A 16,532-nucleotide genomic window follows, 5' to 3' on the forward strand; every position below is an offset into this window, starting at 1 on the left:
GTTTAAAGAGGAAATGAATAAATCCCTTAAAGAAATTCAGCAAACTACAAAAATTTGGAGATATATAACTCGGTGGATGAGCACTCAGAAAAGACTCAGGAACAATCTCCAGTACTAAAACAAAAGACAACACGTAAAATGGCTAAAATCATAAACTTTACATTATATACATTAATAATTAAAAAATAACATAAAAGAAAAAGAAAGCAGAGGTGAGAATTTCTAGACAGACTAAGCATATCCGGGATGGAAGGCCCATGTGGCGAGGAAAGCTGAAACGGAACAGTCAGCACACAGAGCTGCAGCACACAGGAAATGCTGAGCCAGAGGTTTCTGCACTAGACTGAGCTGTGAGTGACAGTATTTAACAACATGACTCTGCTTGCCTCTTCGGCTTGTGGGGAAGAGAGGGATATTACTCAACAGCTGATGACAATTGCTGGAAAGGCAATACGCAACCCCACCTGCATATTTGGGAACTGTTAGAAGTTTAGAGCTAGATTAACTAATAACAGTACAAAGCTGAGATAAGTTTTAGCTTTTCATCCAAACAACTCTAAAAGAAGGTAGCTTTCTACTCTGAGTCGACTAAAAACTTGAAAGTTTAGGACAGACACTGAGTTTTACTTAGATTTTTAATTTCTCTAAAATTAAAGTTGGGCCCCTATTTATAACTTGTTAGAAAAATAAATATTAATTATAAAATAGTAAGATAAATGCTGTAAACATTTTAAATGTACGATATATATATATATAAAGAACTAATTCTCTTAGTTCTGGGAAGCTGGTTGTTTTTCTGTTTTTAAGTTATTTATTTTTCCTTTTACGTGGTGTTTGGGGTGGTGATTGTACATGCGCACCACATGTGTGCAGAGGTAGAAGAGGGCTCCCAATATCCTGCAACTGGGCTAAAAGTCAGTGGGGAACCACCTGAGCTGCTGTGACCTCAGCAGGCTCTCTGCAAGACCAAGTGTTCTCAGCTACTGTGTCATCACTCCAAATGGAGGCTGGCATTTTAATGGTATTTTTTTCCCTTGAAAAATAAGAGAATATATCCATGGGCATAAATTATTGAAAAAAGAACTTAACTGCGATCTGAAAAAACAAAGTTGGGAGCTTGGCTTCTATAAAACCAAAGTACATTTAGTAGCAGGATCCAAATTAGATCCATTTTTTTTTTTTTGAAGAAAAAGGAATGCTACTTTTCAAATAAAAAGTACCAAATTTGTTATTTTCATCCAGAAAGAAAAAAGTACGGAAGGAAACATAAACCCCAAATTTGGTGTTCCTAACTATTTTATAGGGATAGTAAAGTTGTTAACCAGATTAATTTACAGTACTCCTACAAAACAATCCAGCTTGATGCCTGGCATACTAAATAGACTTCAGAAGCTATTATTTAGGATCATTCTTTTGTTTATTAATACGAAATCACATTTACTGCCTTTTCCCCCGTTCTTGAAACAGGGTCCTGGAACTCAATATATGGACCAAGCTGGCTTTGAATTCATGGAAACTGACCTACTTCAACTTTCCTAGTACTGGGTGTATGCCATCATGCTGAGTTATTTGCTAAGTTTCCAAAAGTGGCAAGGAAACATACAAACTGATGACACTTGGCCCTTCTGTTGGGAGAGATTGGGAATCCCCAGATCCTCAAATTTCTTTTTGTTTGTTTTTTAGTTTTGTTGTTTTTTGTTTGTTTGTTCTTGAAACAAGGTCTCTCTACATAGCTCTTGCTGTCCTGAAACCAGGCTGGCTTCAAGCTCTACCTGCCTCTGCTTCCCAAGTGCTAACAGTAAAGCCTCCAAGTCTGACCGAGAGCTTAAACATTTTTGAAGGATGTTTTGTTTTCCAAACTCAGACTATAATACATCTTAAAGCTTACTGATTAGTTGTAAGATATAACTGTCTCCTAGTAAGCTACAACCACAAAATATATGTAATTAAAGATTATCTAAAAGTATATATTTAAAGTAAATTTTAATATAATTTATTTACTATATTCAAATATTTCAGCATGTGATAAATCTAAAAAATGTTACTGCGATGTTTTCCATTCCTTTCTGATACTTTGAAACCAATACATTTTATACTAACAGTACATCTTTTTTTTTTTTTTTTTCCGGAGCTGGGGACCGAACCCAGGGCCTTGCGCTTGCTAGGAAAGCGCTCTACCACTGAGCTAAATCCCCAACCCTAACAGTACATCTTAACCTGGACCAGCCTAGTCCAGTGCTCTCACTGTGAGGCAGTCATTGATGATACCTCCTAGTGTTGGTATCATGGAAGTGCTAGAAACAGATCAGATTGGATCATTTATTTACCACCATCAGACTGCTCCTACCAAGATTAGCTAAACCTGACTTCTTGTTCATCTGTATAAAATAACCTGCCTCTTTGTTAAACTGTACATAACGGACCTATCCCCTTATTTGGTTGAATGTAATGACCCTACCTTCTGTTTAACTGTTCATGACACATACACTGAGCTCACTGGGTACTGTGGCTTCCCCATCCAAGAGCCCAGCCCACCCAATCTCAGTTTTTTAGTCTCTGAAGGTCCCTCTATGTGTGTGTCTGTTCTTCACTTCCTCACAGTCCCAAGCAAGTCAATCTCTGAGACTGTACAGACATGGCACTGACCATCTGGCTACAATGATCCTGTTTGTCTTCATCTAGGGAAAATAAGTCATTCAGCTATTGTAAATAGTATTTATTGAGCAACTATTCAGAAACTCTTGGGCTCTGAGGTATGAGCTGAGTCTTGAAGATGGTAACTAATTGCCTGTACTGACTTACCGTATTCTCAGCATCTATGTAATAGTGTTTGCATCTCTATTTTACAGACAAGGAAACTAAGATACTGATAGTTAAATAAATCAGACCAAATCAGCTAGTGAGATGGCTGAGTGGGTGAAGGACTTGCAGCCTCCGTGACATGAGTCTGATCTCCAGGACAAACATGGTGAAAGAAGAGAAACACTCCTCCCACAAGCTGTCCTATGACCTCCATGTGTACACACCACCCCACACACTAAATAAGTATGAAAAAAATAAAATAAAATTGACAAAATGACGCCAGATAATCTGAAAATCTGGTTGAAAGTTCTACCACGGAAATCCTGTGCTTCATGTTCTTGTCTGGAATAAGAGACAGGAGCTGGAAAGGTGGCCCAGTGGGTCAAGGTACTTGCTGTCAAGCCTCACAACCAGAGTTCTAGCCTTCAAGCTGCCTTCTGACTCCACCTATACTGTTTGGCATGCATGCTTGTACACATGTACACACACCTTCATGCCTCCATGGAAAAATAATTTAAAAATTATTAAATCAAGATAAAACCTCTTCCTCTTCAGGGATGTTGCAAGAATTCAACAAAAGAATTTATATAAAGTGGATGTAGAACAACACCCAGTAACTATTATAATTACCTATCTTGTTTTATTGGCCTAAAACCAGGAAAATAAATAGGCATGGCAGGATGTGACTTTTGCTTCCTATGTTTCTGCTAAAAGGACAGACAAGAAGGAAGTAGAATCTAGCAGACATCAAAATATTACCTCCTGCCTCAGCATAAATTAGCATGACTACACTATACAAGTGACCAAAATAGGCTGTTTCTTGCACCTTTCCAACTTCAAGAACTTCTCTTAGGAGGTTACAAAGATGGCGAAGAGCACAAGCCGCTCTTGCTGAGGACCCGAGTTCCCTTCACAGTCCCCACAATTGCCTATAACTCCAGCCTCCCCAGGATCCTATGCTATTGGCTAACATAGGCACCTGATTCACATGTACATACCACCCCCCCACACACACATAATTAAAAATAAATCTAAAGCAAAACAAAGCCCCCAGAACTTCTCTGAGGCATTTACTTTCAGAGTAAAGATTCGTATGGAATCCATCAATAGCTTTTAAAAATTGGCTGGACATAGTAATACATACTTTTAGTCCCAGCACTCAGGAAGCAGAGGCAGGTGAATATCTGTGAGTTTAAAGCCAGGCTGGTCTACATAGCAAGCTCTAGGCTAATTAGGGCTACATGGTGAGATAAAATAATAAAAATAAATAAACAGATAAAATTTCTGAAGGTGAAAAAAGAACAACTAACAACTTAAAGATTTCAAAAATAACTTAGTAAGAGCTATTAAACTTGGGCCATAAAGCACGAATGCTTAGAGTGCAAGAGGTATGTCCAGGCAAATGAAAACAGTGAAATCAGAGACAATTAATAATAAAAGAGGTGGCAGGCTGAGGTGAGATGAGAGGTGATAAGACCACCTGTATACTGAGGTTAGAAGAAAGGAACTGATATGGTTTGAATCTGAATGTCCTCACAGGCTCTTCTGATTGAATACATGGTCTCTGGATGCTATTGTTATCTGTGCGGCTGTGGGAAGTATGGTGTGGCTGGAGTAGTCACCAGGAGTGAGCTTTTGAAGGCTATAGCCCAGCCCCACTGCCCGTGTAGCCTCTGCTTTCTGGTCTGGGTCTGTATGATAAGCTCTACAATATATTCCTGCTTCAGTGGAGGGAGCCACTCCCATCATGCAGCTTGTTTTGCCATGATAGACTGAACCCTCTGAAACGGTGAGCCATGCAAATCCTTCCTCCCTTCAGTTACTTCTGTCACATGTGTGCTCACAGGGAGAAGAAAGTGACTATTATAACAACAAGGCAGCATGAGAGTTACAGCACTCTGCCTAGTGATGGAGGTACAGAGAGCAAACACAGTGTTTACTCAGGACAGTTTATAGTGTCACAGGAGACAGTACAGTGTGGGAAGTGTCTAAGAGGAATGGCCAGGATGGCAGGGGAAACTGTGATTTTTGTTGTTGTTGTTGTTGCTGCTGTTTTTGAGACAGGGTCTCTTTGTGTAGCCCTGGCTATCCCGGAACTTTCTCTCTAGACCAGCAGGCTTTAAATTCAGAGATCTACCTGCCTCTGCATCCCGAGTGCTCAGATTAAAGGTGTATACCTCTGTGTTCTGCAGGGGGAACACCAGGAAGGAAGAACCCTCCATACTTCAAACAAGGAAGAAAATGGGATCCAAAAAAAAAAAAAAAAAAGGCCAGGGAGTTACTAGGGGGTCTGAGCAGCACATCCTACATCAACTACAAGTCCTGGGAATTAAAGATCTTCATCACTAAACCAATGAAAGGGCCAATGAGATGGCACAATGGGTAAGGTATTTGCCACTAAGTCTGACAATCTAAGTTTGATCTTCAGGACCCACCTGGTGGGTGGAGAACTGACTCCAGAAAGTTGTGCTATGGCCTTTACATATGCACTACAGCACATTCTCATACATGTGCACACATAAATACATAAATAAAATAAATGGTAAAAAAAAAAAAAACCAGGGGTTGGGGATTTAGCTCAGTGGTAGAGCGCTTGCTAGTAAAAGCATAAGGCCCTGGGTTAGGTCCCCAGCTCGAAAAAAAAGAAGAAAAGAAAAAAAAAAAAAAAAAAAACAAAAAAACAAAAACAAAAAAAAAACCCAAGGAGAATAAATCTTCCATCAAAGAGTAATTTAATAAAGTCACATATACTGTTTAAATTCTTTGTTTCACAGTCATATACATTCATTCTAATGTATTATAAAAATTCAAAGGGACAGATTCTCAAGAGTAAAACGTTTGTACAGAACAAAGCATATATTCACAATAATGAGAGACTAGGTATATAACAAAATATCTTAATGATTTAGTGATCTAACACAAACTTTAATATTTTAACCTTAATTAATGTAGCTTTAGCATACATAGATGAGTCTTACCATGACATGGTAAGGTGACATAATGAAAGTCTGCCTGTGTTATAGGTCTCACTTAAAACAGAAAATATTTTGACAAATGTCATTTTATACACAAATGAATCATACATTGAAAAATGTGACTACAATCTAAAACAAGGTTTTGTTAACTCCTTACTTTTCATAAGATAGCTACAAAATGTTAGGTGTGCTCCTCAGGGAGCATTATTATTAGTTACTGTTAGCTACCCATCATTTTACTAGGGCAGCCACAATGCCATAGTTACTAGCTTACCTGCCCAAACAGAACATACTAGAAATGACAAAAGCAAGGAATATTTTATTTATGGTGTCCTAATTCCTATTAAAATAACCACAAAGGCATTTTACACATTAAACAACTGTGTAAATCAAGAAAGCAAGTTGTAGAACAATGGAGAATGTGTCTTTCTACAGCTCAAGACAAAGAGACAAGTATTTTCCTACCTTGCTGTTTAAATTTCAACAGACACACAAACAAGCAAGAGTGTTACATGGAACACTTATGAGCCTTGTGAAAATCAAATCCAAACATTATTATAGACACGGTGACCCAATGTTTACTTGTTCTGAACCAAAGTAATAAAAGTGTGTGTTTGTTAGTGTGTGCATGCATCTATGTGTGTGTGTATAGAGAGAGGGGGGTTGGGGTGGGGGTGTGTGTGTATGTACATGCACATATGCATGGGTGTGAAAGCAAGAGGTCAACAGTGGGCATCTTCCTCAATTACTTCCCTAATATTTAATTTTTAAGAAAGCATTCTAATTTCATTTATGCAGAAATACAGTAATTAAATAAAGTTGTATTTCTCAAAATAAGCATTAGAAATGAGGATATATATATATATATCAGTATGTGTACTTAAAAAATCAGCTATAATTTTACTTTACATACCTCTGCAGGTCAATTATTTCATTGTTAAGGGTATCTAGTTCCTTAATAGCAGAGAAATCTGCAACAGGACTTGATCCTATGGTGTTCTAAAAAACAAAAATTTCACAGTTATACATTATTACTGTAAATGCTAAGCACTGAAAATGCTAAAAGCTATATAAGGAAACAAGGAATTTCATTTTACTACATTATTAGCACTTTCATTGGATTTTTTTTTTTTTTACATTTCAAATGTTATCCCTTTCCCGGTTTCCTGTCCATAAACCCCCTATCCCATCCCCCCTGTCCCTTCTTCTATGAGAGTGTCCCCCCACCCCTTCCCACCTCCCTACCCTGACATTCCCCTTCACTGGGGGATTGAGTCTTGGCAGGACCAAGGGCTTCTCTTCCCATTGGGCCATCCTCTGCTACATATGCCCCTGAGGCATGGGTCTGTCCATGTGTACTCTTTAGATGGTGGTTGGAGCTCTGGTTGGTTAATTTGTTGTTCTTATGGGGTTGCAACCTCTTCAGCTCCTTCAATCCTTTCTCTAACTCCTCCAATGGGGACCCCTTATTAGCACTTTTAACTCATTTAATAAGATACTTAGCACAACACTATATATATATGTGTGTGTGTGTGTATATATATATATATGTATATATATATATATATATTATATATGTACTTGTAAATTAAGACAGTTCCCTTATAACCTCCAGAAGAACCAACACCTCAGACCCCATTGCCTTTGTAATGTGATCCTAGTCTAGCTAGAATTCTATGGTAGGTAAAACACATGCTGGATTAGAAATGAATTCTTCTACTGAGATGTGTTATTTATCAGCAAGAGGAATAATGACTTCCATTTATATCACAGAATAAGTATACAAATTTTATTGAATCTCAGAATTATAATAGTGGATGATTTAGTTTAATTTTTAATTCAACAGATACTATCTTTTGTTAAATGCTTTTAGTATCTACTCTGTTTAACCTAAAACCTACTAACCAACTGCTCAAACATGTTCTGTAATACTACTATCACAACATACATAACTATATACGCTATCTTTCTTTCATATTAATGCTGTTTTGTTTTAAGAAACCTTTATTTATTTTTTTTTAGATTTGTTTATTTTATTTATATAAGTACACTGTAGCTGTTTTCAGACACCAGAAGAGGGCATCAGATCTCATTACAGATGGTTGTGAGCCACCATGTGGTTGCTGGAAATCAAACTCAGGATCTCTGCAAGAGCAGTCAGTGATCTTAATCACTGAGCCATTTCTTCAGTCCAAGAAACTTTTAATATTCTCCACCCCCACACCCCCTCCCCAGTGTGTGTGTGTGTGTGTGTGTGTGTGTACGTGTGCACACCACAGAGAGTTCCAGGTGTTTGTGAACAGTGTGACACAGGTGCTGGGAGTCAAACTCCAGAGCCTCTCCAGCAGTACAAACACACTTAACTGTTAAGCCATCTCTCCATCCCTTTTGGTTTTTTGAGGCAGGGTCTCATTTACCCAGCCTGGCCTTAAACTTGCTGTGAAGACAATGATGACCTTGAATTCCTTATCCTCCTGCCTCTATCCACAAGTGCTGGGATTACATGGGGTGCTAGTGTACCCAACACTTAGTTTTCATTTAATAAGTATTATTAACTATCAGAATTGGTTACCAAATGTTACTTATAGACACAAAATTTAGGCTTAATCTAGATTCTGTCGCTTTGTTAACTATATGTTCTTCACCAGAAAAATGGAGAATTTAATCTCTGTCCTGCCTACTTAGGTCAGATAAACAGTTTTCTACTTTGAACTCCCACTGACATCCTGTTTAGCTTTTTAAAGTCAAAACAAAAGGGTAACTGCTCCTCTAAATACCTGATTTATACACACTATTACAATCTGATTGACAAATATCAGAGTCCTCAACTTCTGGAAACTAAACTGAAATCTAACTGTGTGGAACCTAGGAAATATTAGTGACCTCATTAACAGAATATAAAACTGAGTATTAGTACTAACGTGAACTTAATGTATGTCACCAACTTATACGGCAGAAGAAGAAATCTGAAGGTTCCATAATATCCCACAATATTCCATTTCCTTGCCCTTATAAAATAGTTTAAAGTTTACTAAGCCCATCAATTATTTCTCAAAAGTAATCTGAAAAGTAGATTATTAGGGAGGTCAGTATTAACTCAATTTAGAGTTGAGGAAACAGACAAAGTGACTGCTCAAAGTTGAACCTGGCTATTAATTGTATCAAAAGTCTTCTGATTATATCAAAAGGGTCATTTCTAACATGACCTTTGGCATTTGTATGCAAAAAATAATTTAGAAAACACTGTGCCAAAAGTAATTGGTAAATGGGTCGATTAAATTTGACGAATAATTTCTTCTATGTTTTTAAATATCACACTACCTGTTAATATTAAATTGTTTTGACTATCAGCATTAAAACTCATCTGTATGGTCTCAATTAATTAAAATTCTAATTGTATATGGATTACAACTTTACATCAGATATATGTCTTTTGAAGGAGTGGTTGTAGCCCAGGCTATTCTTGAGTTCACTATATAGCCTAGGCTTAAACTTACTGTAAGCCTGCCTTAGCCTTTGGAATGCTGAGGTTATTAGTATACACTGTTATAATGATTCTCAAAAAACTTAACTGTTTTACTAAACCCCACTGAAATACAGACTATTACTGATACTATATTAAATTAAAATCTTTAAGGCATATTTCTGCATGAGACAGTTATTCACTAAGTTTTAGCTTTATTTAAAACTTGACCTGTGGATTAGGATGAGTCAGCTAGCCAGGCAAGTGAAAAAAATGAAAAAAAAAATAGCACTTGATCTCACTTTCATCATCAGGAGTAACTTCTATCACTTAAATTGCTACCAAGAAGTGTTCTATCAGAGGTGCAAGTATACCAGAAAACACATGGCTTCCACACCTCTTCTGTCACTCCAACTTTAAAAAGTGGCTCAGATTTGAGTCTTTCCTATTAAAATACCAACAGATAAAAACATAAAGTTAAACAAATTAGAAGGTGGTAGCTTTACATGACTAAATGGCATGCAAGCAAATATGGAAACATCCTAAACAGCTAAAATCATATAGCTTATGAAGGGCACACATAGGAAAATGTAGCTTGCCCTTCTTTAAAAATTATTTTGTTCATTTATTTTATTTGAATTATTTTTTATGTGTATGAGTGCTTGCTTGCCTACAAGTCTGTGCACCAAGTGTGTACTTGGTGCCTGTGGGGACCAGAAGAGAGCGCTGGATCCCCAGAACTGCATTTACAGGCGGTTGTGAGCTGCCATGCATATGAGCTAGGAATCCAATCCAGACCTTCTGGTAGAGCAGCCAGTGCTCTAACTGCTAAGGCAGGCATCTGTCCACACACCCCTTTCTGTTTAGTGTTTAAGTGCAAGAGTGTTCTGGCTGTATGTATATAAGTGTGCATGTAGTGCTGTGAAGGCCAGAAGAGGGAGTCTGGCCCCTGGATTTGATGTTACAGACATCAAATGTAAAGCCACCATGTGAGGCTGAGAACCAAACCCTGGATTCTTAGGAAGAGCAGTCCTTGCTCTTAACTGCTGAGCCATCTCTATGGTCCCACATGCACCCTTCCTAACAAATACTTTCTCTCATATTTTGTGCATTTCGTAAGTATCACTTTAGTGATTTTGAGTGAATTTAAGGAGTCTAGGGAAAGCAAGCCACAGTGCATGCAAGGATCAAGTGACATGTGATAAAAGCATGCTGATCAACTGTTTTCATTGTCAACTTTGCTGCATTAAAAAAAACACTCTAATTTCAAAATGCATCATGTAAATAAAAACTGTAATGCTAAAACAACAAAGACAGCATAAGATAAAGCTCTAACCTTGAGAGAGAGGAGAGTTAAGACACTGACAGCACAAGAAAGGCGGAAGCAGAGTGCTGCAGAATGGAGAAACATAGGAGAAGGAAGCGACATTCAAGAAGGGTTAGCTGAAGTGCAGAAGTGCAGTACCTCTTCTTTTTAATAAATCAGATTGTAAGGAGAAAAGAGATTATTTGAAAGTAAGTACAAGTTTTATTTTATTTTATTTTTTGGTTAATAGATAAGACAACAGTTAGATAATACCAAGACTAACAGTTATAAAGTATTCCCATGAATCTGGAACCAAGAGACAAGGTATGCTCTAATGAATAGATCTCTGAGAAGTTAGTAAATTATAAACTGGGTAACAGATACAATCTCAAGTGTCTACTAGCAAACAGATTTCAATGAGCAGACAAAATCAGTGACTCAATCCTGTTCTCTTGGAGAGTAGACGTGATGAGCATTTCAGTCATTATAAATTAGGAATGCAGAAGACAAACTCTACATAAGTGAAGTCTACAATATTGCACAGCTGAGTATCAGGAACAGAGCAGAGAGCATAGGTAAAAACCAGAACCCTTCATCTTTCTGTGCAGCATCACTTTCAGCCTCTCCAGAACCCAGAGAACCCATGTCAGACATCAAAGAGTCTGCAAAAATTCACAAAGTGCCCCATCCCAAAACTCACAAAGTGCAATTTTTTTTCATATAACCAATTCTCTGGACCTGGAAGTGGTGAATTCTATTTAATTTACTTGGGAGTAAATTCCATTTTGACTTTTGCTAGATTAAAATGAAAATTTTAACTTATAAAATTAATGAAAAATCAAAACATTTTATTAATATTTGAAAGAGAATACTTATATACAACCCTGAAAAAATCATTATAGAAATACTTATATTACAGGTGAAAAGAGGATTAAAGATACAAAGTTTTGAGTGGGGTATTTTATTTTGCTTGGGTTTTTTTGAAATGAGGTTTCCTTGTGCTGCCCAGGATAGCTTTGAACTTCTGGATTCAAGAATTCTTTAATGTCAGCCTTCCCAGGAGCTGAGACTATAGGTTCAAACTACATTTGGTTATTTAATACATCATATGTAAGTCCTTTGGAAGGTCTATTATAGACCAGGATATTGTAAATGTGCTATATTAAAAGAGTTCTAGATAAGAAAGAAAAATTCAAAGGGAATTGTGAATAAAATGAAGATGTTCTGAAAATTCCCACTGCTAATCACAAACCCAACTAGCTTCTGGCTGTTTAGATATGAAATTCAGCTGTGTACTAAAGAAATGAAGAGTCATTCTATGGCAAAAGCCACATACAGATGTATCCTCAATGTACAGTTTTTCTTGAAGGCTATTTTGATGTAAAATTGATACTATCCAAATACTACTCTTAGATTTTGTTTCCATATTTGTATTGTTTTCTGTAAGAATAAATCATTGAGTACAAGTAACAATTTAATTCCTACAGCTAGCATTTCAACTCTATTCATAAAATTTGATTAGGCAAAGGTGCATGCCTATAAAGCAGGAAGAATTACAAGTTCAAGGTAATTTTCAGCTACATAGTGTTCAATGCAAGCCTGGGCTACATAAGACCCTGTTTCAAAAATGTTTTTAAAAATATCTTCAATTTACTATCGTCCAGTACAGCTGTCATATGACTAATGAAGAGTGAGGCTGACGAGCTCCAGCTCAAGGATGTAACAGAAGGTTATGAGCATGTTCACAAACACGCACGCACACTCCCAGCTCTGAGTGCTCTGTTCCTCCAACTGTGTGACTCGACACAGTACCTGTCCTTCTCTAGGGCATGCAGGTCTTCTTTGAAGTTCTCTTACCTTTTGTAAACTGGACCTGTCTGATGGTGGAATCATCTCAGGAGTGAGACTATGAGGAGGGTCAATGCCTTTTATTAACTTCTGATTGATTAAGTGAAAAGCCAAGGCAAACTGGTCTTTTGAAAGCTTCCCACAATTCTTTGTGTCACATAGTGCCCTATACAAATAAACAAAACAGTACAATGCTGCTACAGTTATCAACCCCAAAACTCCAGAGGAAAAATATGATTGTAACTTTTTAAAAAGCAATCAGAAGAATTGCAAAAGGCTTATTCAAAATTTACACAAATATTATAGAGGTGGACCAATTAAGACAATGAAAAGATCACCAAGGCTCAGGAAACATCAAGGAAGAGAGAGTAGGGAAAAATATATGAACAGGAAGCTGGAGACGGCTGCTGTGAAATGTTGTCTTCTGGATGTGAACGGCTGTTGTGGTTTCCTGTACAAGACCAAGCCCATTAACACTGCTACAGTAACAAGAGAGGGGCACACCAGGCTCCACCCTTAACTGAGGCAGTTAATGGCTGCAGTGGGAAGGAAGTCACACTTCTTCAGTGAAGTAGTCTCTGGTAAATTGCACATGATCCAGTAAGTAATCCTATACCCATGTACATGTAAGTAACTCTAATTAAGCTCAGGAAAAAAGAAAACAAACAAAAACATTAAAATTAAAAGAAGATAGCTTGTAAGATAAAGCTCCAGAGAATGGAAAGGTGATGAGAGAGGTAATGGAGAGAGTGTGTGTGAATGATCAAAATATCTACATGTATAAAATTGTCAAATAATGAAATTTTAAAAAATTTAAAGAGCACCAGAAAACAGATGTTAGTAAGTATCACATTATTCAATTCTATGAACACATACAGTCATTCTGAAGCTATGCAATTTTTGCTTACACGCTCCTACACTTATCCAATACAAAAATTAAAAACCTATGACAGAGTTAAAACTAGAAACACAAGTTTTATACCCTCTTTCATCACTTAGTGTTCTTTACTTGCACTGTCTTTCCTCATCACCCTTTCCTGCTCCTTGCTACATGGGATACTTACAATTCTGACATGTGTATCTATTTACACATGTACATGTATACGGTACAGGCAATGACCCACAAAGAATTTTTCTGAGATTAAATAACATCAATATTGTACATCTATTTTCCTACAAAAATATTTGCACCCTTGTTTATTGCTGCTCTATTCTCCATAGAATGAAATGAACCAACAGACCTCCATCAACGGATAAAAGGATGGCAAAAATCTGTATATATAAATTCTATTCAACTTTAAAGAAAAATTAAATCAATCTCTCTCTGTCTCTCTCTCTCTCTGTCTCTCTGTGTGTGTGTGTGTGTGTGTGGTGTGTGGTGTGTGTGTGTGTGTGTGTGTAGAAGGAGGGAGGGAGGGGAGGACAGACAGACAGACTCATTTATTCCAGGTTGGTCTGAAAGTCACTGTATAGCCAGATAGGACTTGACCTTCAGATCTTCCAGTTCCTTGGGTCCTGGGATTGCAGGTGTGCCCTGAAGATACCACTTATTAGAGTGTTAAAATTACAGCCATCAGCTTCTCTGAAGACCTCGTAGAGCTGGAGCTAGTGTGAACTGAGGCTCCACTCTAACGACCTAACAAGGAACTGACACTTCAGACACCTAAGGTTTTAGGCAAAGAAGATTCTTGAGTTTTGGAGAGTTGTTTGTGTTTGTTTTTTAATTCCACTTTAAAATTTTAGTTTATTAAGCATCATTCTTAAATTTGAATTTCCTCTATTAAAAATGTAACAAATAATAACTATTCACAAAAGTAGTAAAAAATACAAATGTATAAAACTAGAGTTGACACACAACCACACATATACATTTTTTTAAAAAAATTATTAAAATAAAGCCTTACCAAATGTGGGCTAGCAAGGTAGAAGGTAAACCTGTTTTCAGGAAGGTTTCACGGACCTCCAGTCCAGACACATATCCATCCATATCCTTATCAGTTTTCAGAAAGATTTCATCATATTTAGCTTTTTCTGCAGGGGACACAACCCACTAGAGTGGGGAGAGAAAGATTCTGTCAAAATGAATCCAACTTTGAAAAGAGTACACATTTGCTACTCTTTTCACACATAGCAGTATCTACCACCTGAACAAATCCACCCAAATAGCCTTGATGGCAGGACACTGCCTCACACACATCATAACCAAACAGTAGAAAGGGAAGCCAACAAATTAAAAGTCAGATAGGCATTTACAGATGCCAGGTTAACACTTTTCTTTAAGTAACCAATGAAGTCAAGCACAATTAAGCCTGACCTTTGAATTTGCATACTAACACCAGTGACTGGGAAACCTGTATAAACAACATCCAGATAATCCCCAAGTTCCATTTTCTACAGTTCATGCAGCATTCCTGCCCAGAGCTGATCGTGCACATGCTGTCATTGGCTGTCTTTACACAACCTGACGAGAGACAGGTCAGAGGAAGTAAGAATCAATCAGAATTAATAACCTGATTTGAAGAATCAAGAGTTAACTACAGATTAAAAACAATTATGAGGACAGGGCAAGCATGCATGTTAGCAGAGTATCTTCCATCTCCATCTTTAATCTCTGATGGATGAAGGCAAAGCCAGTTAAACATCCACAGGACCTCAGGAGCACCTGCCTCCTCCGGGGCATCATGATATACAGGCTTAACTAGGGGAGTGCAACATCTTTGACTGCACCTTCTATCGTTATCAATCACACCCATGCACTTTTGTTAGAGCAAAATCCTTGAACACCGATAGATTTCTACCTGTCTTAACGGTGCTTTGGTAGGTGAAATGCCTACAGGTGGTAAGGAGTGGTAAGATTCCTTGGCTGCTGAAGAGGGGATCGCCCACATGGAGCCTGATATACTGACCGTTTTTCTCTTAGAAGGTGGCACCAAGGCTGGAGGCAAGGACATTGGCACAGGTTCTTTCTCCAGTGCACAGTATACCAAAAACATGGCCTTAAAGATAGCAAAACGGTGTCAAATATTATTTTTAAATTGGTACAAAATTCATTCACTGGATTAAGCCCTGCTCAACCACAAATCATTTTCAACACACACACATCTTGTTTGTTTGTTTTTAAGAGACGGGTTTCTTTGTGTAGCCCCAGCTGTCCTGGAACTTGCTCTGTAGACCAGGCTGGCCTCAAACTCAGAGATCTGCCTGCTTCTGCCAGTGTGGAGATTAAAGTTGTGAGCCACCATGGCCTCATCTCAAATCTGTTTTGAGATGAAGAAAAGTTGAGAGAAAATAGAAGAAAAAGAGGAAGAAACAAAAGGAAAGAGGAAGAAAAATAAATAAAACTAAATAATTCTTAGGAAGAAAAACGCAATAGCAAAAATTTAGAGGCTCACTCCAGTTGAAGTTCTTGTAATAGCAAAGTATATGAGAATTTCAGTAGAAGATGCTGTCTGTAAAGAAATCTCCTAGTATATAAAATGCTCCTAGAAATTAATAACCATAAACTTAAGTCCAATAGAAAGATGGACAAAAAATATGAACAACTAACATACACCCTACCCCACCCCCAAGGGACAAATAGCCCACCCTTTAACATATAAAAGCCATGCTTAATTTTACCTTTAAATTACAGATTAAAAACTACAGATTAAAATTATAGTGTGTTAACATTCTGCCGTGGAAAGAATCCCAAGTTTCATAATGTACTTGGGAGGTAAACTAACTGTAGGGAAAGAGGCATTGTCAGACATTGCTAGTGGGCACTGAAGGGTAATAAATGCCATTTTAGCAGGATTATTTGGAGCAGAGGGCATACTGGGCAAGACATAAGAAAACTTTGCCTTAAACCTCCCTCTGGGGGTGGGGGTGGGGGTGGGGGTGGGGGAACAAACCTCCCTCTGGCCTCAGTTCTCAAGTGCTGGGGCTGCACGCACAAGCCACAGCCCCACCTAACTTTGCACAGCATGGACATGGTGTATCAAGGCACCTTCCTGCGAGGTGTTACTCCAGCTGCTACCTGCTGTACTGTTACCGACACTGTCTATCTACTGTCACTGCTATCTACCATTGGCACCTTTTCCCAATCTAGTGACTGAGGCCTTTTCCTTTGCTTCTCATTTACTTAAACCTCTGCATATGG

General features: G+C 37.8%; 1 protein-coding gene across 1 annotated transcript in view; it reads right to left on the reverse strand.

Moving 5' to 3' along the window:
• The window catches only part of Eps15 (epidermal growth factor receptor pathway substrate 15), a 99,837-nt gene that overhangs the window by 44,433 nt on the left and 38,872 nt on the right, over positions 1 to 16,532 (reverse strand). Inside the window, exons 9-12 of the mRNA XM_032900408.1 lie at positions 15,301 to 15,390; positions 14,299 to 14,444; positions 12,404 to 12,560; positions 6,691 to 6,776 (exon numbers count right to left, since the gene is read on the reverse strand). Of these exons, the coding sequence (XP_032756299.1) occupies positions 6,691 to 6,776; positions 12,404 to 12,560; positions 14,299 to 14,444; positions 15,301 to 15,390 (479 nt within the window). The remainder of the gene's footprint in view (positions 1 to 6,690; positions 6,777 to 12,403; positions 12,561 to 14,298; positions 14,445 to 15,300; positions 15,391 to 16,532) is intronic.

This window comes from Rattus rattus, chromosome 1 (assembly GCF_011064425.1).
Source record: "Rattus rattus isolate New Zealand chromosome 1, Rrattus_CSIRO_v1, whole genome shotgun sequence".
Lineage (NCBI taxonomy): Eukaryota > Metazoa > Chordata > Mammalia > Rodentia > Muridae > Rattus > Rattus rattus.